Genomic DNA, 27,318 nt, shown 5'->3' on the forward strand with positions numbered 1-27,318 from the left:
GAAGAAAAAGCTTTAGGCATAATACAGCCATGGACTGCAACAATAAAAAAGATTGTTCCATCACCAGAGTGTCTTGCAAATTTGTTTCTCACAATTTTGTGTCCTGTATGTCTTACAACTTATCCCTTCTCTATCACAATCAATCTACCCTCCACCCACGGTCTTCTGAAAGACTTCTAATAATACTCCCATATCCCCCATGTTGTTGTGGCCCATCACAACAAAATCCTCTGTTTTAGCTGTTTCTCGTTTGTCAACCACCAGAGCACAGAGGAGGAGAGTGCCCTGGTGAGCCAGGAGCAATGTGTGCACTCATTAGCCAGAGGCTGCCTCTTTGCTTCTGTTTGGCTCTCCGGGAGCAAACTGAGAGCCAGGTAGGAGAGCTAATAGGCTATACCTATCTTAATAGAATTAATGGGCTTATATGTACTCTCTGACCATGGAGGCACAGCTTACTCTACACGGCTAAACTCCAAAATAACATGGTCTCATGTGGGTTGCCTGCAGGGAGTGATCCCAGGCTCACGCTGTTAGCCAAGAGGTGTCTGGGAACTGTTAGAAGAGTGCTAGGTGGCACGGAGCAAAATGATGCCAGGACCATGCTAACAGTTTCACAGGACAGGTGGCCCTGTTCCAGGGTCCAGGCCTGTGCTAGTTTAGTAGTACAGACATATCCCAGCGGTCTCTCCCTTCTTCTACTACTGATTTTCTTTAGAAATGTAATATCCTCTCTCAAATGGGACTGATTCTTACCAATGTACTCAAAAGTTATTGGCAAGGAGCATCAGGCAGTCAGCATGATCAAAGAGCCTTAATGCTTTAGAAAAACAAACTAAAAATAAACAAAGCCTAGAATCATAAGTTAGACTTTATACCACTTTCCAGCTAAGAAGGTACTTGATCCAGGAGAATTAAGTGAAATATGGACTATGCTATGCTGCAAAAGTCACCTCTCTTCAGACACATGCTATCTCTCCAACTAACCACAAAATCAGAAGTCAATTTATTCCTTTCCTAGTTGTGTGGCAGCCAGCTTCATGGTGAGAGGAAGATCATGCTGAGAGGAAGAACAAACCCAACAATAACAAACTGAAATATTCCTCAAAGTTTAGGGTGCAAAGGCTTCACAGTTAGTAGAGTATGATCAGTTAAATCTATCTTGCAATAATAAACAATGACTGTAGTTGTATAAAATGAGTTTATTTTAAAACGGACATTCAAAGGCATATAATTTCCACTCAGTTTATGTTTTTACTATCTGTTTTTTATTCCTGACATTGTGGCCATTATAAACTATGCAGGACATCTGATCTTGATATTCCAAAGTATCTGACATTAGTGATGAGCAAAGTCCAGGGAGTTTGTGAATTTGTACCTCAAAGACTGGTTTCCCTAGAACATCCAGGCTATCTTAATCAGACTGATGGTCAGTGGATGAGTTTCCATACAGCAAAGAAACACCACCAGCACCAGCAGCCTTCATGGCATCCTCGGGTGAAGTAAAGGAATTAGTAAATGGTGAAGGAAAACTTATTACTTATTCAAGTCAGAGTTGAAGCAATTTGGCTGGATAATTAGTGATTTCCTTGCCCATGGTACACTAGTTGGGTGAACAAGACCTGATGGCCTGGACAGTTTACTCTTTTCCATGGCCCCTCAGTTCAGCACATGAAAAATACTGAGACTGTCCAAAGGCAAAAATTGCTTTCTTACCACAAGGGTTGTATTGTCAATGTTGCCTGTTGCAATGATATTTTGAGGCAGAAGATTTACTTATTTAGGGCCTGATCAAAACCATATTGACTACTGTTAGATCAGGAGCCTAAAAGCATTACAATTAAAGAGGAAATTATAAGAATTACAAATTTTATGTATATGTTTGCTTTCAAAAATAGCGGCTTTTATGTGGTCACTTCTCCTGGGTTCATATGCAGTTAACTGCTTTGCCTAAAAGTTAAAATAAGCTTTTTAGGACTGGTATATCTAATAAACTTCATATTAGTTATCAGAATGTTGCAAAAATCATGGTTTTGATTTTTAGGTTTTTTTTTCTTTTTCTCTGATTTCAGGCTGTGGAACATTTACTTTTCTGTCATCTGCAATTGCTGCCATAAGTGGACTTCTGATGGGTTACGAGTTGGGACTTATCTCTGGAGCTCTTCTTCAGATGAGCAGCATACTAGCGCTCTCTTGCAAAGAACAGGAAATAGTTGTAAGTTCCGTTCTTTTTGGGGCCTTATTTGCATCCCTTACTGGTGGATTCCTGATAGACCGATTTGGAAGGAGATTTGCTATTATTATTGCATCTTCTTTACTTGTTTTGGGGAGTCTGATCTTACTGCCCTATGAATCATATGGAATGCTTATTGTGGGACGGATTGCCATAGGTATATCCATATCATTATCATCAATTGCTACATGTGTATATATTGCTGAGATCGCCCCACAGCACAGAAGAGGCTTCCTTGTGTCTTTAAATGAACTCATGATTGTGATAGGCATTCTTTTTGCCTATATTTCAAATTATGCATTTGCCAGTGTGTCGCATGGCTGGAAGTATATGTTTGGCCTTGTGATTCCATTAGGTGCCTTGCAAGCTATTGCCATGTATTTTCTTCCTCCAAGTCCTCGGTTTCTTGTTATGAAAAATAATGATGAAGCCGCAAGAAAAGTACTGGAGAGGCTACGGGAAACTTCAGATGCTACCAAAGAACTTACTGTGATCAAGTCTTCCTTGAAAGATGAACACCAGTATAGTTTCTTGGACCTGTTTCATTCAAAAAACAACATGAGGGCCCGAATGTTGGTAGGACTTACTCTAGTCTTTTTTGTGCAAACAACGGGACAACCCAACATTTTGTTTTATGCATCTACTGTTTTGAAGTCAGTTGGGTTCCAAAGCAATGAAGCTGCTAGCTTGGCTTCTACTGGAGTTGGAGTGGTTAAAGTGGTCAGCACAGTCCCAGCCACAGTTTTTGTGGATCAAGTTGGAAGCAAAACATTTCTGTGCATTGGCTCTTCTGTTATGGCAGTATCACTGGTCACCATGGGGTTAGTGAACCGTAACATACATGTGAATTTCACCAATGTCTGTAAAAGCCAGTCTCTGGAGGATTCCTTTCTTCATAGACCAGGAAACCTGAGCAGTCTCACCAATGATAGTCTCAAGGACCTCTTTGCTAGTATGGCTTCACAGGAAAGAATATCATTCAACACACAGAGAAAACCTGACATTGCCGGGACAGGAGAACAGAACAGAACTGCTCTGGCAGGGGGCAAAAGCACTACAGGGTCTCACACAGAAAGTGAGGAAGTTCCCATTGTCCTGAAATGGCTCTCACTGGCCAGCCTGCTTGCTTATGTTGCTGCATTTTCCATAGGTCTTGGACCAAGTAAGTGTTTCTTTTTTTTTTCATGTTTTCATAACTCTTTGTAATGATTTATTTACAAGTGAATTACATGCTGGTATGAGATGCCCAGCTTGGTATCAGGTAATTCTCAATCCAGGCAAAGCAGTGTTTTCCACTAATATGTACTGGTCTTGTTACAGAAAAGCCTGGCGTGTACTGTTTAGGAAGAGGTCCTGTCCATTGAGGTCAATGTCCTCATCCTCCTTGAAACCTTTCACCTTCAGTGAAATTAAGAACCAGTGTGAGCTTTGTACAGCAGAATTATGGGTCCTCAAGCTCTCTTTTCTCTTCATATTCTATTGTGCCATTATATTAGAAAGGTTAAGATGTAGGCATTTGCTGTTGCTGGCTCATAAACCCAAGGTAATGATGAGCTCTAGACCTCTGTATGGTATGGCACCCTCAACTCCATGAAATGTCAGCATGTCTGTGTTCAGTTGAGGATCCAGGCCTCTGACCGTATATAATAGTCTTCAGATAGAGCTAAGAAATTCAAGACATAGTTTATGAACAAACTTTAGTATCATTGCTACTACCGATACTGAACAGTACAAATGGCAGAATACAAACAGAGTCACTGTACAATCAACGAGGCACTATTCCAGCTACCATACTTCTGCAGGATCCCCACTCTCTCCAGAGGAGAACATTTCTGACATTCCCAGGCAATAGGAATCAAATCTTTTCCTTCCTTTTTGTTTGCTCTGGGTTTTTTTGTTTGTTTGTTATTAATGACACTTGCATGATTTTTCACCTTCAAAGGGTTGATTTTTTTAAGCCACGTTGCAAAAGACACGTGCACGGAGTCCATTATTTATTAACAGACTTAATGTGCTTTTGTGCCCTGACTCAATCTTGCCTTGCAAACACACTGTACTCCTGCTGCTGTATAATGATAAAAAGCTTGTCACAAGAGTAAAACCCAACAATCGCACTAACAGCAACTCCCCAGCAGTATTTATTTATTTTAAACATTACTCACTGGGAGAGCTGTGTGAGATAAACATTCATTGCCAGGGCAGCAAGTTTGACAATGTTATTGCAGCATTATTCCCTTCCTTGCAAACCTTCCTGGGTCTGGAATCTGCTCTAAGTGACATAGCTGCAAAACCAGGGGTGCACCTGTGAAAATAGTATGTTACTTGAGCTTTTACCTGGGTGTTTCAGGGGCACATGTTCAGGCTTGCACTCCTGTTGAGAGCTGCTTTCCTGCTGACGTGACTATAAATAAGTTCCTTGTCATTTGGGGTGGCGTGATATGATGCCAATGATAATGATGTCCACTTCTTTGTGGGCTACAGAAACTGAGGTGCCTTTGCCATGTTAATCTGACAAGTCTTTAGACTCCCATGCTTGCTTTCTGACCTCTTTCTTGACAGAGAGCACAGATGCTCTAGATGAGCAAATGGGAGGCAACAGACACCATCTCAGCTCCAGCATGCTGAAACCATTGATGATACAGCCACGGTGAGGGAGTAAAGTGGATTTAAACTGATGGATGCATCTGTGTAGCAAGTTAAGGCCAAGTTCTCCAAGAGAGCAACAGATGCCTCAAAGTGCAGATAAGCACTTGCAAGATACTTCCATACCTTTAAAAATTCAGTGTTCAGTTAAAACTGACAATGTATAGAAAATGTAACGAATTTCTGGAATCTGCAAAGGATCTATTGTAATTGCATAGTCTAGGTTGGACAGGGAGGTTATGGTTTGTGTTTCATATCTAGCCTTCAACATTTTCTCCTTGGAGTCCAAAGCCTTGAATGTATTTTAAAAGCCTAGATTTCTTATCCTTAGTGTGCCTTTCTTATTGTAAAGAATAAACCAAATCCTTTCAGTTATATGAAATAAACAGTTTGTACATGTTTATTTTATTAATCTTCTAAAGCCGGTCTGTGGTCTGGAGCAGACCACTGGCCACTGTCTGTTCCGCAAAGGGAACAAGGCATCAAGGCTGCAGCATAGACTCCAGCACTGTCTGGCTGGTTCAGCCAGACGATGCCCTGGGAGCCTGGGGACAGAAGCACTATAATCCCACCAGCACCACTATATTTTCAATGCAAATGCCTCAGACTCTGCATTACGTTGGCCTGCTCTGCTGACTGAGGTGGAGGAGATACTGGGGATGCATCTGTTCATAATCTATAGACCAAAGCAGACTATTTTGGACACAGAGCAGAAAGTTTCTCGCTCTTTCCCCCTCCTCACTAGGCCATTTCTGTAAGAAATTCAGCTGCTTTATTTTGAATCCATGCTACATTACGGTAGGTGGGGATAAAGGAGAACGTATGTAAGCACCATTAGAAAAATGGCACACTCTTCATAGGGCAGATCATGCAACCTAGGCTCCATCATATTTTTTAATTACTTTTTCCTTGTATTTTCCTTCTTTTTTTGGGATAGTTGAAGAGCTAGTTACAGACCAGACTTGCACAGCAGACCTTTGTAAATGTCAAATTTTTCCATGGTTTCTCCTTTGTTCTCAAATTTTTTGAAATAACTGGATTTTTTAGTGGACTGAACATACACTAAATATATTTATTTTCATTTATCAAAGCACTCAGGCACCACAGTGATGAGCCCTCAATAAAAATAGACAGTGAGAGATAAAAGCCATTTTTGCATTATAAAAGAACTCACAGACTAGCAAGCATCTGCTTAATCTCTTTTTTGATTCTAGGGTGTCCTACAGTTATATCATCAGCCCTTAGGCAAGATAAGAGGAGTATTTCTGCTGCTCTGTTTTGAATTAATTATGTTTAATGAAATGCAATCCAACTGCTTGTTCACGCTCAATTGCACACAATTATTAGGATGCTTTATAGGTGCAACAAGTCGGTGTTGCATCACGCCACAGAACAGCACAGACTGTCTCCCCAGGGGTGTTTACAAAGGCATTTCAATGCAGTTATTACTTGACACCCATCTTTGACCTGAGTTACCTTTGTCTGTATCTCAGAAAGGTCAAATGAGGATGAACTGCTCTCAGCAGGGAAAGATACTTGCAAAGCCCATAAGAAATATCAATTTGGCTGCAACGTGAAGGGTGAGGAGTGTGAGGGGGACTCTTGACTGATTTCGGAGAATGTCTGCAAGGAGATACAGTCTCCCGCGGTCAGGCATACGAACTGGCTATATACAGAGAGAGGGACATGGGCAATCTGAGCCTCACAGGAACGATGTGTGCCTTGGACAGGGTGCAGTGAGCGCAGGCTAATAACATGAGTGCAGTGCAGAGGTAGATCACCAGTTCATCACCAAAGCTAAAAGCTAAGTGTGACCCTGGAAATGAATTAAACACGAAGAAAACACAGAAATTCCTCTAGTCCAGCCGGGCCTACATATGACCATTTACCAAATGACACAGAATTCACTGAAATAGTTGCAGAGCAGCTCATTTGTGAGATGTTATGATCAAACCATTTGGAGAAGCAAAATATAGCAGTCCTTTCTTATAAAGAAATATCACCTCCTTCACTGGTCACCACCATTTGCTGCAACATACAGAGATTTAGGAAATATAGGAAAGCCAGACTTCTGGAGACTTATTTTCCAAAACAAGGCTGTAAATGTGGAACTCTTCGAGCTGGATGTAGCAAGTGCAAGACGGATCTCCAGGTAAAAAGTTGAGGGCACCTTCAGCCTGCCTGAAACAGTGTGGGTGCCCAAAACCCTGGTGCTTTCCTCACCCACCACCCACCTGACAAATAAAAAACAGTTCTGGTTTGGGATGGCACCTGCTTACCAAAGACCTGATTCTCTGCCCTGATCTGCTACTTTTGCACCGTTAAAGATCAAAGTCTAAATTACACATAGTTTTGGGCACCTTTCCTACATGTTTTCCTATATATTCCCTGAATGAGGAGGTCTTTGAAAACATAACCTCACACCTTTGACACAGAGTTATCTCAGCAAGGCCTCAATGAAAGAGAGACTGTAGCACCATGAACATCAATACAGAAACACAGTGTGGTCTGGAGTTAATCCTCTCCATCTGACAAAGTCAGAGTGGCTCCAACAAGTCCTGGGCAGAGAAGCAAGTTATGTTAGCTCAGTGTGAACCCAACAGAGCACCTGTTTCGCAGGTCTGAATTTGTTGTAACAAGTATAAAGCAACTGAGCCAAACAGGACTTAGACATTACCTGGGGAGCTCTGCATGCAGTTCAGGGAAGGAGAAGATCCATGCATATCACAGGGCTGTTTTGCTGTGGAGTGTGGAATGCTTTTGTGGAGAGGTGGATGCTGACTGTCTGCATTTGGGTTGTGTGTATGGCACTGGTGCCTTGCTCAGAAGAGCTCCTCCTCCTATGTCAGTTCTTAATGTGTTTCTGTATAACTGCAAAGGCTGTTAAGCAGGTGGTCAATGCACTTCAGGATAATCTTCTGCTGGTGCAAATTGCATCAGCTCACTGCAGTTCATGCTGAGGATGTGGATGCAAATCAATGCAAGAACCTACAAGTGGGACTGAGGGGCATTTTCAGGCACCTGCATGGGTCTTCCTCAAAACCACTTAGGTGCATAAAGTCCATAGGTATTTATTCTTTTGCCAAGCCAGGACATAAAATGTCACCAGAACGTGTCCCAGAACAGCTGCCAGCTTTGTGCCACTCTCCTGAGCCAAAGGCTGAAATCTCAGAGCTCTTCTGAAGGCCATTGCAGGCTCCTCTTCCAGGGAAAAAGCTGCAGGAATGCCCTGCATCCTGAGTGCTGGGAGCCACCCAGCACACACACAGCTAAGGCCACAATGCACCGGGACAGATCCGTGTCTGCATGGGAGAAGACTGTCTTCTAGATCTTGATACTTGACAGGAAAACACCACATATACCCACCCAGATAAATATAAAATGTAAAAAAACGTTTTTCACATTTTTGTGGTGAACAAATAAATGCATAACAGGGTCTTGGAGGGGGGGATTTAGAACTTACTGCAAACCCTTCTTTTCCAAGTAGCCTTTCTAATTTCAGTCCCATTGAAGCACAGCTCCTGTAAGTAGGTGCTTGTAGGATTGGCAGTACTTTGTTATTGATTAAAACCTGTTAAATGCTGGTATACAGTGGAATAGTCAACCCATAGGAGTTGTCTCAGTTTGGAATATTGTGTGCTTTGTTGCCATCTGGTAGCCTCAGCTGTCAGATGTGTATTTCAGATTGGAAAACTACATAAATATTGCATGCCAATCACTCCATTCACTGCAGTCTTTCCTGTTAACTTCTGAAGTTGAGACCATTAGTCCGTAAGCTGAGAGTACCACACTGAGTGAGATCACCTTGCCGTGTGCCCAGAGCACAGGCGAGGAGGCTGGAGCTATGGAATTCGGATCCGTGGCGGATGTGAAGCGTGTCTCGGAGCTGTGTATGGGGGGCGAGGAATCCTTTCAGTCTATGCAGGACATCACGATCAGGTCTCATGCCAGATCCAGCAGGGCACAGACCCCCTGTGAGGTGAGGGGGAGTTTTGTGAGCAGCAGCAGGAGGGCAGCATGGTTTAACTCCAGTGTGTCTCACCACAGGATCCTCAGCTGTTGATTCAGAGTAACCTCAGATTGATGTTTCTCTTGTGTTTGGGAAGCCTTAACATGGCCCTGCTGCTGTCTTCTGTGTGTCCAAATGCAGGGGCACATAAAACTATCTGGCTGAAGTTAGCAAGCAGTTTCAAAAGTATTAGGGCATGCACAAGACAGGCGGACATATCCCCACCTGCAACCACACAGTTAAACAAATAAGCAGGTTGTGATCACAAAAGTCACTTTCTTCACTCGGAAACCCAGTCTCACAAATGAGCTTACCAAAGGGGAATGACTTCCCTTCAGAATTACATTTTGTTGAGGACTTTTTTTTAATTCCCACAAGGTGTCTGCTCTCCATTCAGTTTTAAACTGGATGTTTGAATCCCCAGTTTGAGGACCCATATGATGTTAGGACAGGGCAGACTGGCAGGCTGCAAAACCAGCCTTGGGTTACTAGTTTCACACTGCCAAGGTTCCTCCCACGTGCGGAAACTAGGATTCTGGCTTCATGTCTCCAGACAAGGATGATAGTGACCTGGCCAGAGTCCCCCCGTCATGACTTTGTAATGACATGCATTACCATGCTTTCAGGCAAGCCCTGGTGCAATGCACCATCTCACTCCAGTGAGAGCAATCCGTGTGGGGTGGGAGCCCTGTGAGAAGCAAAACCCAAATGGGGAAGTGAGTAAAGACAAGCCCCTACCTAGGACAAATCTGAGTAAAGATATGGAAATTTTTACTGATGAAACTTGAGTTTAGGATGATAGATGCCTGTTTCTAGTTTAAACCTGGGCATATTTGCCATACTGAATATAGCTGAGTTAAATTTAGATTGGCTTGAATGGATGCTTTAAAACTGAGCTAATTTACATCTAAAATGGAACAGATGTTTCAACATGTTTGGACATTTACCTAATGTGAGAGCCAGATTCCTTTGACACCAAAAAAGGGAAATTGTGGGAGTAGGGATGATCAGGAAGCTAATTTAGGTTGTGTGATGGCATTTCCATGTGAAACCCACCTGTTTTGTCTGAATTTTATTGTGAATTATTGAAGTCATTTCAACACAAAGTTTTATAGCCATATATTTGGGGCAGTAGAGAAGATGGAAGAAGAATCATGTTCAAAATGAAAGTTCAATGGTTCTCATGAAAAGTGAAATCTATGAACGTGGTGAAGGAGATAAGTCCCTCATTTAATCCATCAGTCTCCTTCTTATGAAATCTCATGTCATCTACACATGTATGTATTTAAGTATTTTATTGGGTTATGCAAGCCAAAACCCAGACTTCTAACATTCTCCTGAAGTCCATAGAATTACATTGGAGACAAATTTAGTCCACTGGACTTTGCTTCTGTGATTTCTATGTTATTTGACTACCTGAGTTAAAGCGTGATTCATTAGCATGGTTAAATGGACAAGTCTTTCTGTGCATTTCAGGGGTATATTCTCCTCAGTCATTAAATGCACCTGTAACAAAAAATAGAACAGCCGGTTTCACATATGACACTGAACAGCCCAGGGATCACAGAGGTCATATCTTATGCCACTCTTATGATCCAGATTGCATAGAATTGTTTTTTCTCTGTAACAAACTGCTCTTGGATGTATTCTTGGCCACCAAATGCCCTACTAGAAACTGGAAAATATTGTGGGAAAGAGAACTGTTAATATGGAAATTCTATTTCAGAAAATGCCAACAACCCTCAGCAGATTTAGTGGGTTGTTCCTATGTTTTGGAATATTGTAAGCCATATGGACTTCTACTAACTTGGAAAACACTGGTAGAAGATAGGAGCATCTAGAATTCATATCAGTATCTTTGACATTAGAGCAATATTTCAGGCTTTTACAAATCTTGTGGTTATTGTATTAATTTGTAGTGCATATACATTTGATGTTAACAGGCATTCATGCTTAGCATTGCTTTGTATGATGTTTGTTTGCAATATTTTATTTCTGAGCTTCTACATTTTGCAGAGCGCCTAGGGTCTGGCCTTAAATTTCACAGAAATGAGCAGCGTCAATTTTACATTGTTTTGTGGTTTCCTTTGAACAAGATAGTGGTGGTGGGGGGATTAAATCAAGTGATCAAAAATAAACAAGTGCTTAAATGTTTTGCTGGATCTGATCCAGAATAATAAACCTGGAAGATGTGTATGTTTCACTAAGGATCAGTACAGAAAGTCCTATTTTAAATAATTTTAAAATGATCTTGGATTTTTTATTTTAAGACAAGATTCCTAGAACAGTTCATCTGTCCTGAATCATCTTTTAATGCATGCATACATGCAGTTTGGAAATGACACTCCTAGGGTTTATCCAGTGTGTTATTCCTGTGCTATTCAAATGGTGCCTCATATGGCCTTTATTTCACATTGCGTCTGTACCAAGCTGTGGTAGAAAGACAAGGCATGCCAAAATGAAAAATAAAGCTTAGATTGTGAATTGCTCACTCTTTCTATTGCCTTGCCCCAGTCAATGTTTATCTGAAGGCCCTTGTTAACACGTAAGTACACCAGGAATCAGTTTGCCTTTTCACACAATGATTGACAGAAGTGAAAGCCAGTTTAAGATATTTTGGGACAGTCAGATGCTGAATTATAGGATTTCAGATTGCAGGAGATGTTATTTAAATTACCAGCAAGATAGGTTAATCTTACTTAACTTGATAGAACCTGTGAGTTTGGGAGGGTTTTTTAAGTGTGAAAAATGTCGTAATAAGGAAAAAATATTCCTCAATAATGAGACATGTTAATGTGATTAAGAGTTTCTATTTAATTAGTTAAGGGCTCCATTCTGCAAGGAGCAGAGTAGCCTTGTTTAACCCAAAGACTGTGTATACTGAAGTGCACAATGAAATCTGGGAAGTCATTTTCACTGACTTCTGTGTTCCTGTTCGTAAGTTTACTTTTAAGTACATGGGTGATGAAATGTCTTTGTAGGTCAGGCCAAGTGCTTTGCCTTCTGAAAGGCAGAGCCCTCAGTACTATGAAAAGAGGGAGTGTATAGTGAGAGGCACCCTCATGCCCCAGACCATATTGCTATGTCACCCTGGTGCCAGCAGTTCTGCCAACGGTTGCTGAGCACAAAACTTGGCCGTGAGAGAACACACTTGAAACGGTAGAAGACTGTCTGCCTTTTGGCATACTATACTGGACTTACTTAAACAGCAATTTAATTCAATATTTTGATCTTGGTGCTCTGAATTATATAAATAAGTCTCTACTATTTTTTGTATTTTAATAAACCTATTGACACAAAGGTACTGCTTGACTTAAGAGGAATGACTCCTGTGCTTAAATTTAGGCATAGCTTTAAAGTAACTGGTTGACTCTGGTTAGTTAATAGCTGCTGGCCAAAACAAAGCATTTTAATCCCAGATCCACTTTATAAAAAGTCTACATAATGAATATTATTGTGATGCTAACTAGTAATTGAACCTAACAATTTGTTTTTGTTCCACAGGGACACTATCTTTGGTAGACCCATGCACTATCAAGTGAATCTAGCATACCATCTTGTATAACCTTTCATATGATAAACAAAGTTGGGTGTCATTCGTTAGCTAAATTCGCCCTTCTTACATTGTAGGTCAAGTGTTACATTTAAGCATTCAGTAAATAATGGTGTCCTTTGATAATCATATCAAAGATAAAGAAAGATTTTACACTGGTTTCCCTTGACCATGTTCTCGCAGAGATCATCATTGTGATGCTGAAATGTGTTTATAGGGTATATGTCAAGGATATAAGTTTATAGGGTATACGTCAAGCTTCACAAAATCCAGTTTCTTTAGGGAGCAAGGGAGGAAATCTTTTAGAGGCATTTTGCTCTTGGGCCAGCTTTGTGAAAAAGCTAGAACTGTTTAGTAGGACCTCAAATGCAAAGATGGTGTTTTATTTCACTTGTAAAGTTTATCAAACCAAAACATGTATTATATAGTTTAAAAAAAAAAAAAAAAAGGACAGAGAGAGAGGGAGAGAGGGAGAGACATACCAGCAGGGTAAACATGTGAAATCATGTAACTTATTGGCACTGCTGAGGAAGATGCAAACCGGCAGCCAAAGCGCAGAGAGGATGGTCTAATAGATAAGCCACTGCATTAGAATTAGGACACTACTTTTTCCCTAGGCCACTGAGTTTCTGTGTCACAAATCTGTATTTTGCAAGAGCAAAGGCATAAATTGCCCCTGGTGGTTGTGTCCCAACAGCACACTTTTCTGTTGCACAGGTCCCTCAGGGCCTGACATTGCCCCTTGGATACTGGAAGAGCAGGTTCATTTATCCCACCCAGATGGGTAATTTCTCCTCTCCATACTTTTCAGGAGCGAAATATGTGGTAAACTGAACTAGTTCAACCACAACTTCCTCGTGAATTAGAGCCTCTGGCTTCTGTAGCCATTCCTCTGCAAATGTCTTAGAGGATTACACCAATGCACGCAGCATGGGGAACAAACAGGAAGAACTAGAGATCTGTGTGCGGTCGCAGGGCCATGATCTCATTGCCATTACAGAGACATGGTGGGATAGCTCGCATGACTGGAGTGCTGTCATGGATGGCTATGTACTTTTTAGGAAAGACAGGCCAGGAAAGCGAGGTGGTGGAGTTGCTCTTTATGTGAGAGAGCAACTGGAATGTATGGAGCTGTGCCTAGGGGTGGATGAAGAGCGAGTCGAGAGCTTATGGGTAAGGATCAAAGGGCAGGCTAGCATGGGTGACACTGTTGTGGGTGTTTACTACAGGCCACCTGATCAGGAAGAGGAAGTCGATGAGGCCTTCTACAGACAGCTGGAAGTAGCCTCATGATCCCAGGCCCTGGTTCTCATGGGGGACTTCAACCACCCTGATATCTGCTGGAAGGACAGCACAGCTAGGCACAAACAGTCCCGGAGGTTCCTGCAGAGCATTGGTGACAACTTCTTGACACAGGTGGTGGAGGAGCCAACAAGGAGAGGTGTGCTGCTGGACCTCGTACTAACAAACAAAGAAGGACTGGTGGAAGATGTGAAGGTCAGGGGCTGCCTTGGCTGCAGTGACCATGAGATGGTGGAGTTCAGGATCCTGCGAGGAGGAAGCAGGGCACCAAGTAGGATTGCAGCCCTGGAGTTTAGGAGAACAAACTTTGGCCTCTTCAGGGACCTACTTGGAGGAATCCCATGGGTGAGGGCCCTAGAAGGAAGGGGGATCCAAGAGAGCTGGTTAGTATTCAAACATCACCTCCTCCAGGCTCAGGAGCGGTGCATCCCTATGAGTAGGAAGTCAAGCAAAGGAGGTAGGAGACCTGCATGGATGAGCAAGGAGCTCCTGGCAAAACTCAACCAGAAGAAGGAAGTATACAGAAAGTGGAAAGGGGGACAGGCCACTTGGGAGGAATACAGCAACGTTGTTAGAATATGCAGGGATGCGACGAGGAAGGCTAAGGCCCGTTTGGAATTAAATCTGGCTAGAGATGTCAAGGACAACAAGAAGGGCTTCTTCAAAGACATCAGTAGCAAGAGGAAGACTAGGGAAAATGTGGGGCCTTTGCTGAATGGGGTGGGTGCCCTGGTGACGAAGGATGCAGAGAAGGCAGAGTTACTGAATGCCTTCTTTGCTTCAGTCTTTACTGCTCAGGCCAGCCCTCAGGAACCCCAGACCCTGGAGGCAAGAGAGAAAGTCTGGAGAAAGGAAGACTTTCCCTTGGTGGAGGAGGAGTTGGTTAGAGAACATTTAAGCAAACTTGACACCCACAAATCCATGGGCCCAGATGGGATGCACCCACGAGTGCTGAGGGAGCTGGCAGATGTCATTGCTAAGCCACTCTCCATCATCTTTGAAAGGTCATGGAGGACAGGAGAGGTGCCTGAAGACTGGAAGAAAGCCAATGTCACCCCAGTCTTCAAAAAGGGCAAGAAGGAGGACCCAGGGAACTACAGGCCAGTCAGCCTCACCTGCATCCCTGGAAAGGTGATGGAGCAGCTCATCCTGGAGGCCATCTCCAAGCATGTGGAGGACAAGAAGGTGATGAGGAGTAGTCAGCATGGCTTCACCAAGGGGAAATCATGCCTAACCAATCTGATAGCCTTCTATGATGGAATGACTGGCTGGGTAGATGAGGGGAGAGCAGTGGATGTTGTCTGCCTTGACTTCAGCAAGGCTTTTGACACTGTCTCCCATAACATCCTCATAGACAAGCTCAGGAAGTGTGGGCTAGATGAGTGGACAGTGAGGTGGATTGAGAACTGGCTGAATGGCAGAGCTCAGAGAGTTGTAATCAGTGGCACAGAGTCTAGTTGGAGGCCTGTAGCTAGCGGTGTCCCCCAGGGGTCAGTACTGGGTCCAGTCTTGTTCAACTTCTTCATCAATGACCTGGATGAAGGCACAGAGTGCACCCTCAGCAAGTTTGCTTATGATCCCAAACTGGGAGGAGTGGCCGATACGCCAGAGGGCTGTGCTGCCATTCAGAGAGACCTGGACAGGCTGGAGAGGTGGGTGGAGAGGAACCTCATGAAGTTTAACAAAGGCAAGTGCAGGGTCCTGCACCTGGGGAGGAATAACCCCCGGCACCAGTACAGGTTGGGGGTTGACCTGCTGGAAAGCAGCTCTGCGGAGAAGGACCTGGGAGTGCTGGTGGACACCAAGTTAAGCATGAGGCAGCAATGTGCCCTTGTGGCCAAGAAGGCCAATGGTATCCTGGGGTGCATCAGGAAGAGTGTTGCCAGCAGGTCGAGGGAGGTGATCCTCCCCCTCTACTCAGCCCTGGGGAGGCCCCATCTGGAGTACTGCGTCCAGTTCTGGGCTCCCCAGTACAAGAGGGATGTGGCACTACTGGAGCAAGTCCAGCGAAGGGCCACAAAGATGATTAGGGGACTGGAGCATCTCTCTTATGAGGAAAGGCTGAGAGAGCTGGGCCTGTTTAGCCTGGAGAAGAGAAGGCTGAGAGGAGATCTTATCAACGTGTACAACTATCTGAAGGGAGGGTGTCAAGAGGATGGGGCCAGACTCTTTTCAGTGGTGCCCAGCGACAGGACGCGAGGCAACGGGCACAAACTGAAACACAGACAGTTCCATCTGAACATGAGGAAAAACTTCTTCACTGTGAGGGTGACAGAGCACTGGAACAGGTTGCCCAGAGAGGTTGTGGAGTCTCCTTCTCTGGAGATATTCAAAACCCGCCTGGATGCGATCCTGTGCAACGTGCTCTAGGTGACCCTGCTTGAGCAGGGGGGTTGGACTAGATGATCTCCAGAGGTGCCTTCCAACCTCAGCGATTCTGTGATTCTGTGATTCTGTGATTATCTTGGATTCAATATGCTGAACAAATTAACACCTACAAATAGGAATATACATTTCAGGTTTTAATTTGAACAGCCTTTTTGGGATGACAGTATGTGATTTGTTATAATCAGGCATGCTTTCCCTTGAAAGCTTGTTTTCATTTTTCTTTCCTTTTCTCTTTTTCTCTTTTTGTTTGTCCTGCAAACTGTTCTGTGTTGATGGGACACTATGAGTGTCTATATAACAAAGGATGAGAGAGAGACAGTGCCTGTGAAATCGAGCTGCAAACAGAATTGTCATTTCATATATCGGTGTAAAGCAACTTTTATTGGGGGACCTGAAAAGAGATGCAGATTATTACATATCTGCCTATCATAAAGCTTTGATGCATCCTACTGAAGTCTTTGCTGCTGAAAACACTCAAGGTATTGGGCAAGATGGGCCGGAAATTGGATTAACTAGCACAATCCTATCATTGCTAGATCCTTGTAGACCAACCAGTTTTTGCCCAGCAATCATTCAGATGGGAACCACAGTTTATAAGAAAGCTATTCTTATTTGTGACTGTTCTTTTAAACTGAAAATAGGTGGAAGGTAATTGAAGATACCTGAAAACAGACTTAAGAATATGTTGAACTGCTTGCATGAAACAGGAAAACCCATACCAGGCATTACAGTTTTTTCAGGCTCATGGAAATGAAAGTTAGAATATTAAATAAAAATACAAGCTAAAATGCAGGTTTAAATGCAGGGTCACAGTGGTGAGAAGGAGCTTAGGAGAGGAAGGATGCTTAGGGAAAATCAGAGGTGAAATACATCTCACCACTCTCCTCCTCAAGTGGCCCAGACAACAGGAGAAGAAGCTGGTGGGCTGGTCTCACAGTTCCTTCCCCAAAAACCTCCTGCTGTTCTAATGTGAAGGGGAGGAGATGCTGGAGAACTGAAAATTCCACATTCCACTAAAAGGTTCCTTAAGAAAGGTATACGTGAGTGTTCAGTCTGTCTACTGGATAGTGATGCAAATAGTTTGAACACTGGACAGCTATTTTTATCTACTGTAATACAGCCTCAGAGGGAAAAGAACTGGATCCCACTTGTTTTACATGTGTAATTTCAATGATTCAGCCTAAAGGATTAATCATTAGAAACAGAAATATAGTATACCAGAAGAGGAAAAAAAAAAAAGAATTTCAGATTAGCTTTGCCAAATCTCCACTCTTTGGTTCATCGGTCCTGGTATCTTGCAACCAGTAGTCATCAAAGCTGCTCAGTCAGAGAAAAGCTGCAATCAAACTTTTTTCAAACACCTAGAAAGCTTTAGAATGAGGTACACACTGTTTTCACCTGCAGAAATCAGAATATAGCCAGAAGCATGAGATTAGCTGAGGCCTCTCCCGACTCCCTTATCTGTTAGCAATAAAATTGTTCCACTCCTTTTCATGTGCGCACAGAGGGTTTGAGTTGGCCTTTGACAGACAGGGAATCTGCTGGCCAGTTGCGCACTCTCCAAAGTAATACATCCTTACATTGGCTCCATATTTGCTGGCTATTAATTTCAAGCAGCCACTTCAGTCATATTATGGGACAGAGCCAGAAAGAAGAATGGTTTTCATTAAGCAGATCCATTGATTTTTAAGGCCAGTCATGATCATCTGCTTTGGCCTCTTGCACAACACAAGTGGCCAAATTTCAGTCCATTATTCTTGCATCACACTTCTTTTACCTGGTCTGAAATTGAACAAACTCCCTCCAACTCTGTCTTCTTTCCAGTCTAAACAGTCCTCAGTTTTGCAAGCCCCAGAAAACCTCTAGCCATCTTTGTTGTCCTTCACCAGAGCTGCTGCGAAAGCATTTGCAGAGGTCACGTTCTGCGGGTAGCCACACTGTCAAAACATCATCGGGAGAGATGTTAAACTCCCTGCACAACCTGCAGGCATGCTGGTCCACAAAATATTTTCTCTTTCCTTCTGACAAGAGTTATAAAAATCATTGCCTGCAGGAGCTGGAGAAAATAAAGAAAGGCAAGGTACTGATAGAAATAATCCATGTTAATATGAGGCAGCAGCTAATTGATTCTGCTTTGGAGCTGAGCTGCGGGAAGGAGCCCTGTCTCTCGCCCTGCAAAAGCAGTTTATATTACAGTGGGAAAAGGCCTCCTTCCCTAGTGAGGCTGCAGACACTCGTCCTCCCTCCCTCCAGTGGCCTGTGGAGGATCTGGGCCCAGCTTAGGCTCTCTCTGTTGCTTACTGTCTGCTCGGGTTACCCTGACCCTGACCTGCTGACTCCACTGCTTGGGTGATCCCCTAAACCGTTTCAATCACAGTGAGCTACCTTAAGAAGTTTTCACATTATGCTAATTTGGCTCATTTTGACTGAACCCAGACAGGGAGTGAGCACAGACACCCTCCTCCAGCAGATACAGAGGGGTGGAAAACTCCTGTAGCGAGGCAGCAGTGAGTGACAGGACATGGCATGGGGACAGCAGCCTCTTCATGCGGCATAACGCCATCCCAGTATCCAGCTGTCCATGCTGGGAGCAGTGTGGGACAGTGCTGGTGTGTTACAGCAGAAAATCCCCATTCAGTTCCAGTGCTGTGTGCACTCACGGGCAGGTATCTCATTCCCATGCACACTGCGAGGGCTTGTGCCGATGACCTCTACAAGCACACCCGTTGAAATCTGCATGGCAAGGCAAACCACATCTGAAGTTGGCCTTTTCTGAGAAGCAGTTGGCCATCTGGCTATTTGTGTTAATACTCAGTAGAGCCAGAAAACAGTTAAATAAAAGACCTATTGGGTTTCATAAGCCTGGAAAAAAGTTTGCTCTCGGCAAACCTAGTCATTGGCCATGTCCTTTGACTTCCTCCCTCGGCAGCTTCATAGTTGCTTGCCTGCATCCTTCCTTGACTTTGTTAATTTGCTACATGTTCTTCGATGTTCTGCCTGCATTACTTGTGGGATAATCCCTTCCTTATCTTCTGTCGAACCTCTTGTTGCTAACAACCCAGTCTGCTCCTTTCAAAGTCTTACATACTTCTGCCTACTTCTTTCCTAAGCTGTAAATCCACTTAATCTCTTTCCACAGTTTATACCTCAGAAACCCTGAATTCTTTCAAGTGTTCCAGCTGCTATTCTCTAAATCTCACCATAAAGAACTTGATCTCACACAATACAGGTATAGGAAAGGAAAAAATGCTAAGCAGCAAATGAATACCAAGGGAATCTAATATTTCATTAATGAGAGCTGCTGTACAGCTTCCAATTTGCTTCTGCCTCCTGGCAGGAATGAGGTCAAAACAAGGACATTTTTCATTCATGTACCTTACTTCAATGTGGAATACCTTCAAGCCCACAGTATTTCTCAGATGTTCTCATTTTCTGCTTCTCTGTTCTAAGTTTGTACTTTCTTTTTTTTCTTTTTTCTTTTTTAACTGCATAGTTGAATAAGGAAAAAGTCACACAAGGGTTTGAGGCATCTCTTTGCTTATGGCCTGAATATGAAACTCGTTAAATTGTCCACATTGGCTCATACAGAAGGGCCACACAATCAATTTGTTACCCGGTCACCGAGAACAGCCAATAGCAGATGCTTAGGGAAAATACGCAAGAAAAGGCACATGCAGTATGCACAGTATGTCCTTCTGGCTATCTGTAGTTTAGGGACTTCAAGAAAAATATTGGGGGTTTATCTCTGTTGTTGTATTTAATAGCCATTGATGGATCTTTTTCCATGTGTATAGAGAAATAATATTTCAACATCCAGAACTTAATCATTTTTAACTGGCTAACATCTTCCACATCTGAAGCACCTTGTGAAAGTGAGCTCCGTAGTTAAAGTATGCATTCCCTGACAAAGCACACCCTCCTGTTTCCCCTGAATAGTTGTGCCTGGTAACTTCAGTTGGTTTCTTTTTGTTTGTGTCCTATAAAAAGTAGTGAAAAACCCTTCTCTATTCACCTTCACAATGTTGTAGGCTTCAGCTCTGTTTCCCCCAGCCATAGATTTCCTAAGTTGAAGAACCTTAGTCCATTGAACTGCTCCGTGCAGGGAACCCCTTCCATACCTTTCTCCATAGCTCATCCAGTTCTGAGAGGGGACGACCAAACCTGCAGGCAAAGCGTCAGGCACGGGGGCACGACACGCATACACAGGGGTGCAGGAATGTTATTCTGTCTTCCTTGGTGCTCCTTTCCCAATAATTGCCAAGCCTCTGTTTGCTCCATGACCTCTGCCTCAAATGAGATGATATTGTCTCTGAACTATCCACAAAGGCTTCATTCCCCAAGTCGTGATGGCATTCGGGTATGGGTGCTGGGGGTCGGTTTTCCCCATATGTGGTACTTTGCCTTTATTGATCATGAATTTTATGTGTCATCTTATCAAAGTACTTTGAGATTCTTTTGCAACTCTTTGCGATCCTTTTTCATTGTTATTACCTTGAATAATTTTGTATCATCAGTAAATTTTGCACCTCCATTCATCTCCCTTTCCTGAATCATCCGGCAATATTCTGAGCAAAACTAGTAATATCCTTCCATTGTGAAAACTGGCCTTATCATTTTGTTTCCTTGTACTGCATTTAGAAATAGTCCTTCAGGATTTGTCTCCCATAAACACGGGCTCTGCTTTGCAAAACCCTTAAACTTATTCAGAGTGAACACTGAGGTAAATAGCATACCCACATTTTTCTCCTACAGCCTGCATTACTGAAGTACTGCCACACACACAGGCTGGTAGAAGCTTTGCTTCTGGCATGTTATGCTCTTAGCCAATACATTTTCAAAATATTTGGCTTCCTGGTTATGGTTTTACAAATAACTTTTCAAGATTTATGCTGTATTTTCTTTGTTTGGACACAGTACACACCTTTTTTGGAAGGAATTTTTCTGTTTTTATAACAGCTTGGTTCACTTAATTGTTTAACTGTGCTGAGCTATTTCTATTTATTTTATTTGGTTGTTTATATATTTTAAGTCTCCAATCAGATAAGTTAAACATTCTCCATACCCCCTCTAGAGCATTTACCCTTATAACAATCATCCTTATTTTAATGCTCTCCTTTTAAAGCTATAAGTTACTATGGTAGAACCTTGGATCTTCCATTTCTACAAGAATATTGAGTTTGAAATGTTATAACCAATATAACAGAGTATCTTTGTGTATTTTGAACTAGCTCTGTTCAGCATTAAGTCAAGATTTTTTTTTCTCATGAATTATCAGACAAATTGCAAAAGAAACAGTCATCTAAAATGTAATCTCTGCACTGTGCTCCACTATGAAATTTATTCAGTCTAAATGAGGGTAGCTAAAGTCTTCCACTGTTACTGTCTTCTGCCTTTACAGCCCCTCTGATTTTGTTTAGAGGTCAGTGTTGACATCCTGGTCAAGTGGTTGATTGTGTATCTGAACCCTCTGTTCTTCCTGTTTGGGCAAGGAATTTCAGCACATCAGCTGAAGTAAGTACCACACAAACTGACTGTGGTACTCACTGAAACACTTAAGCATTCTCATCCACTGCGATATTTTATTTGAATTAAATTCTACATCTGTATATGCAGTGGGCTTTTTTTTCTCTAGATTTTGCCATAATAAAATATTCAACTGTACATTTATTCTTAACCATTGTCAACATACTACTCATTACAGGTCAGCAAAGGTGAGAGTTACCTGCAGCCACTGCATGAACAAATCCAGCTGAGACTCATGAGAGGCTCTTAGCCTCATTTCTTTCCCACATTTGAACTGGAAGGTATCAGCTCTCTTCTCATCCATTCCACAAACACCAGCCAAGGATTGCCAAAGTAGATATCAAAAAGTATTGAGTGTGTGCAATATGATTACTACCATAGCATCATTTGGAAATAAATTATGTAGCAGATGGAGAGGGGAGGGGGAGATTTTATTTGGACCTTCTTTTCAAGGATGGGCTGCTTCCCACTGTGAAATGTAGTGGCTTAGGTTGGTGAAGGTAGAGCCTGCAGTGACTACTTTGCAGTGACTTTGGGAGTCTGCAGGTTAAATTACTGCCATGCTGTGTACACACTTAAAGGTAGCAGCAATCATTATATGAATGGAAGCAAGAACCCAGTTACTGGCTTCCCAAAAGAAAGCCACATCCCCTCTGTACCTACAGGAGCTGCTGCTTTTTGGCAAAGGTACAGATAGAAAAAACAATCCCAGAGAGGTGCTAAAAGCAAAGAATTGAAGAATTGATCATTATCACTGCTTCAGCTTGGGGAAAGGGATAAACACACTGTAGTAAGTGTCAGATTTCTACAACTGCTATTTCTCCCAGGGGGAAAAAAAAAAAAAAACCAAAACTATTCACTCCTAACAACAAATTAGAGGTCAGGGGTGTGCCAGAGGATCAGCTACCAGTAGCAAACATGAAGAACAGATCTGGTACATTGGAGGGATCTTTCTGAACTAAAATAATTCTTTGAAATAATAGTAGTTAAGCACTATTGTGGCTGATGGAGATGCTCAAGTATTTTGGTTTCTGAACAGAAAAACAAAATGTCTTATACTTCCAGACAAATTCTATTCAGCCTGAAAGAGCCTGTCTGTCCTTGAAAAAGTGCTTGGTACTGGAGCTACTGCAGTATCACTCATTTTGCGTGCGGCATAAGCAGTCCCCCAGTGCTCATAATATTGCTGAAACTAACCCAGCTCAGGACTTGCCCAGTGCATCAGAGCTGCCATGTCGGTGAACAGGACATGATCCATGTAGTTCAGTGCCTCTGTGAGCAGCTGCTGACAGTTGCTTGAATGCAAGAAAAAATCTTGGATAAACAAATATAGAACAAAGTGCCTAGAGAGAAAGTATATTCCTAATCCTGTCATCTGTAAACTGGTTTATGCCCTGCAGAAAGAGGGTTTGAGATCTTTCAAACTTTATTTTAATCCTATCTAATGTGACTATGAATATTCTCTTTGCAGGTCTTCACATATAATCATTTTTCCAGTCCTGCTCAGCTTCTGTAATGCTATCCTATTGTGATGAATTCCACAGGCTGTTTAGGGACTGCTAAAAAGCATTTCTTTGCATCTCACTTACTTTCGTTGCTTTGCATTTTGGCTAGTGCTTCCTGTTGTGACATGTTATATCGCCTATGACTAATGATATATGTTTCAACATCCCTGTTGTTGAAGAGGGACAAAATACAATAATGAGATTCCCATGCACTGCCAAGGCCTGATTTCACTCAGGAGCAAGACTAGCTGGCCTGATAGTGAAAAATATCTGCTTTAGAAGCCAGTAATCTTTTAATCTTTTTTCTTTCTTTTCTTTTCTTTTTTCTCTTTTCTTTTCTTTTCTTTTCTTTTCTTTTCTTTTCTTTCTCATGTGTAGAAACCTCACAGAACATGTCTAAAGCATTTATTTAGAACAAAGTTTGTCTTGTCAGCAGTGGATATATTAAGCTTTGCTGTGATCCAGGTCAGCAAAAAAGAGGTCTCTCTACAGCTATTGTTAAATATGCTTGTTGTATCATGACTGTGTGCCATTTGACTATGTGTAACAGTATTAGGCTGTTATGCATTATGGTCTTGATTCTCTTTCCTACTTCTGGAATAAGGTCACCACTTTGCCAGGTCACTCCAGTGTGGAAGTAAAGCTCATTATATTTTTCTTTTTATTAAAAAAAAAGAAGGAATATCTGTGTCAGCTCCAAAATATTACTAAATTTGAATCTATGGTACAAAGAGATCTAGAGTAGAATTTGCTTGAATCTTCTCTGTTAACACAAGAGTCAGTTGTTTTTTCCCTTTTCAGTTGGTTCTTTATACTCTCCTTCCACACAGCATTTTTTCTTTTATATCTTTACTAGTACTGTTAAACAGGAGCCCTAGAAATGTCTGAAGTGTGACACACACTCAGACTCACAGTATTCTATTTTTAAAATGTAACTTTAAAAGTGTCAGATGTAAGTGTCCTGAGAAAGCTCCCATTTGTTATTTTGCAGAAACAACATCACACAGGACCAACCTTAGTATGGCCATGTCCAGGGATCTGAAGACACAGTTCATGCACATGTAACAATTATGCTGATCATTTGCTAACCCATCACCTCTCCATAAGTAAGAGCAACCTTGTGCTAATGCCTCTTGCTTATGAACAAAAGGAGGGATTTTTTTAACATGAAGGAACTTCCATGGCCCAGGAATGTGGAGGGGTTTTTTTGCTTTTGCTGTCAAGGTGGTAAGCCAACCAGGACTGAATTTGTTATTGTGGGCTAGAAACACCAGTGTTTAGATCACCTGTATTGTGGTGTGGTATGAAGCAGCCAAAGATCAGGACCTCTGTCTTCATTTATACTTCAGCAATCTAATTATATGTAGCAGAGAGCTGGAAAGGCAAACCTGCTTCAGTTTGGCAGGCTGATTTATAAGGTGGCATAAACACATAGAGCTGCTCTGAAACTGAAGATTACTTTGATTTGCTGCCCCAGTTCCATTAGTGTTATGTCACTTGAGAGTTATTTAGTTAGAGCTCCCTTTCATACACAGATGCGCTGTCAAAGCTCACTTCCCTGTGGCCTTTCATATTTCCATGGCTATGTGTGCGCTGGAAGACCCAGCTTGCGGCTCTCCCCTGCGGTGTCACCCACACTCTTGCTGGCAGAGCAGCTAGCCAGGACATCCCAGCCTGCTGCCGACTGTGGCACACTCTGCTTTCAGAGCACAGGTCAGCCTCCTGGGCTTGAGGTCACAGGTACCTCACATCCCTGAAAACCACCTTATTCTTTCAGACGGCTTCATCTGAATTTATGGACTACCTGAATTTATGGCAAGGAAAGCTGTGCTTTCAAACATAACATCTTCTCTTTATTTTATTTTTTTCTTCCATTTCAGTGTCTTGGCTGGTATTGAGTGAAATTTTCCCTGGTGGGATCAGAGGACGTGCCATGGCTTTGACCTCTAGCATGAACTGGGGTATTAATCTTCTCATCTCCTTGACATTTTTGACTGTAACTGGTAAGCCTTCTCTGTGCCATTCCAAGTTGATGTTCTCCTAGTGGGCATAACAAATCTTTCCAATAGAAATACAATTGCTAAAACTTCAGGCATCATGCCCCAGCAGCCAAATTCAGAGGTCTGTTTAGGTGCTGTTTGTTTGTGTAACTTTAATGTTTCCTCCAGATCCTCCTTATCCTAGTAATTTCAACTGTCCTATGGACCCTACAACAACATATCCATAAAGAGTACACAGGAAGCATAGTGGAGGAGAATGAGTATGTGGGGTCATAACCACTTTATATGTGCCCTGCTGTTTAAGGCAGCAACTCCACTTTTCCTGCACCACTGGCTGGGAATCTCTTCTTCCCTTTTGCACTGGCATGGTGTCGTCAGCCAGATCAGGGAATGGCCCTGGCTGAAAACTACTCTGTACACAAATTTTTTATTCAGTTTACCATGCAACTATGTAAGTGCTAATATTGGCACCACAGAAAAAGAAAAGAGTGTGTGGCTGGGTGTGGAGAGGACACGTTTCAGTGGCAGCCCACAAGGACACCAGCTGAAGCTAGTTGTGCAACTACAGTGCCAGGGCATTGCTCTATCAGAACACCTGGTGGATCAGCTCCACAGGCTGTGAACCTGCCTTTCAAAAATACTATTTCTTTAATGAGTTATAAATACATAATATTTAGGCTTTAGTCTCCCTCTGAAGTCAATGAAGTTCTACTCTAGATCAGATGGCAGCTTTTCTGATCAACATTTTTTTCTTCAGAAAAATATCATCCCATTAAAATCATTCCATTGTATAGGAAGGTCCTGACTTTGAGAAAATTTCATTTAGAGAAAAGTGTATTTGCAAGGTAAAAATTGTTCATGTTTTAATATGACAAAGTAGATTACCACATAACTAATTTTAATGCAATGATAAGCAAGGGAAAAGACTAAATGTCAACACTGAAATGCATTGATTGGAAATATTTTTTTCTAATTTTGTTTCACAAGAAGTTCTGCAAATTTTAATTTTCGGTCTTATTTGGAAGAAAATATGTACTGCAAATCAAAATGTAAGAGGGAAAAGAAATTCCAGGTTTCCCTTAACTCTACATTACTCTCCAACAGAGGCAGAGACAGGCAAGCAATTGTTAGAAGACCCACAAAGAGTTCAGAGGTGGATTTCATCCTGTTAGATGTGCTTTGAGATGGGTTATTTAAAATGAAGGTGACCTACGACTAAAATGTATTTCACACTGGTGTTCTTTCTTTTTCTTCTCCTTCTTCTTCTTCTTCTTGAAACATTGAGTTCTTTCTTGATTAAAAGTAAGAAAAAGATATCAGGTCAAATTCATTATGTCTACACTAGCACTTCAATTAGATCAAGAGTCCTCTTCAGAAGCAAGTCTTTCAATTGTCCCCATTCACTGCCCTTGGGTTTGCATCGTAGAGCAGTTCTGAACTGCACAAACTTTTGGACAAAACCAGTCCAGAAGATACACTCCAGGTGACTACTGCCCAGCTGCCAAAACTTGTTCAAGTCCTTGGACCAGAATAGAACTAGTCCTAAGGAAATGTCCCCCAAAGCAGGAAGTGTGGACATTAGGTTCTTAGCATCAACTGTTTCAGCTTATAGACCCTGTCCTATTGTGCAGCATTGCTTGTTAATGCATACACAGACATTATTTTGTTCTTGGTTACAAGGAATGCAAATCCACAGCAACTCTGTTGGCTTAGCTGGATCTAATTTGGATTTATGCAAGTGTAACTACAAGCAAATATGAGTTTTTCCTCTTCAGTGGAAAGGCTTAATTTGAAATTCTGTCTTCAAATAAGTATATGCTGATCTCACTGAAGCCAGCAGGACCTGTACTTAGGTATCTGATGTAGAAGATACTGGCTGGAATAGCAGCTTCAGCTTCAATTTTTGGCTCATGACACAATTGGCAAATGTCTCAACTTTCTGGCTCAGACTGAGCAGGGGAGAAGGCTATAGGATTGCAGTAGCCTGTCAGTTTTGTGCATATCCCACCCTCAGGCACATGCTGTGGCTGTAGTGTGTCTCCCTTCAGCCTGGGGGCATCATCTGTCCCTGGACTGTAGTATCAAAAGAAAAATAATTCTTGGCTGGACCCATTAGGAGCTAAGTCTGATCCCCTTCCGGCACAGAACCCATGGCTTGCAGTGGA

The 27,318-nt window shown here is 42.3% G+C and overlaps 1 protein-coding gene across 1 annotated transcript in view; it reads left to right on the forward strand.

Moving 5' to 3' along the window:
• Nucleotides 1-27,318, forward strand: part of SLC2A12 (solute carrier family 2 member 12) — a 35,400-nt gene that overhangs the window by 5,368 nt on the left and 2,714 nt on the right. The window contains exons 2-3 of the mRNA XM_013958955.2: nucleotides 2,070-3,392; nucleotides 25,034-25,156. Of these exons, the coding sequence (XP_013814409.2) occupies nucleotides 2,070-3,392; nucleotides 25,034-25,156 (1,446 nt within the window). The remainder of the gene's footprint in view (nucleotides 1-2,069; nucleotides 3,393-25,033; nucleotides 25,157-27,318) is intronic.

The sequence above is a fragment of the Apteryx mantelli genome, chromosome 3 (assembly GCF_036417845.1).
Source record: "Apteryx mantelli isolate bAptMan1 chromosome 3, bAptMan1.hap1, whole genome shotgun sequence".
NCBI classification, from domain to species: domain Eukaryota; kingdom Metazoa; phylum Chordata; class Aves; order Apterygiformes; family Apterygidae; genus Apteryx; species Apteryx mantelli.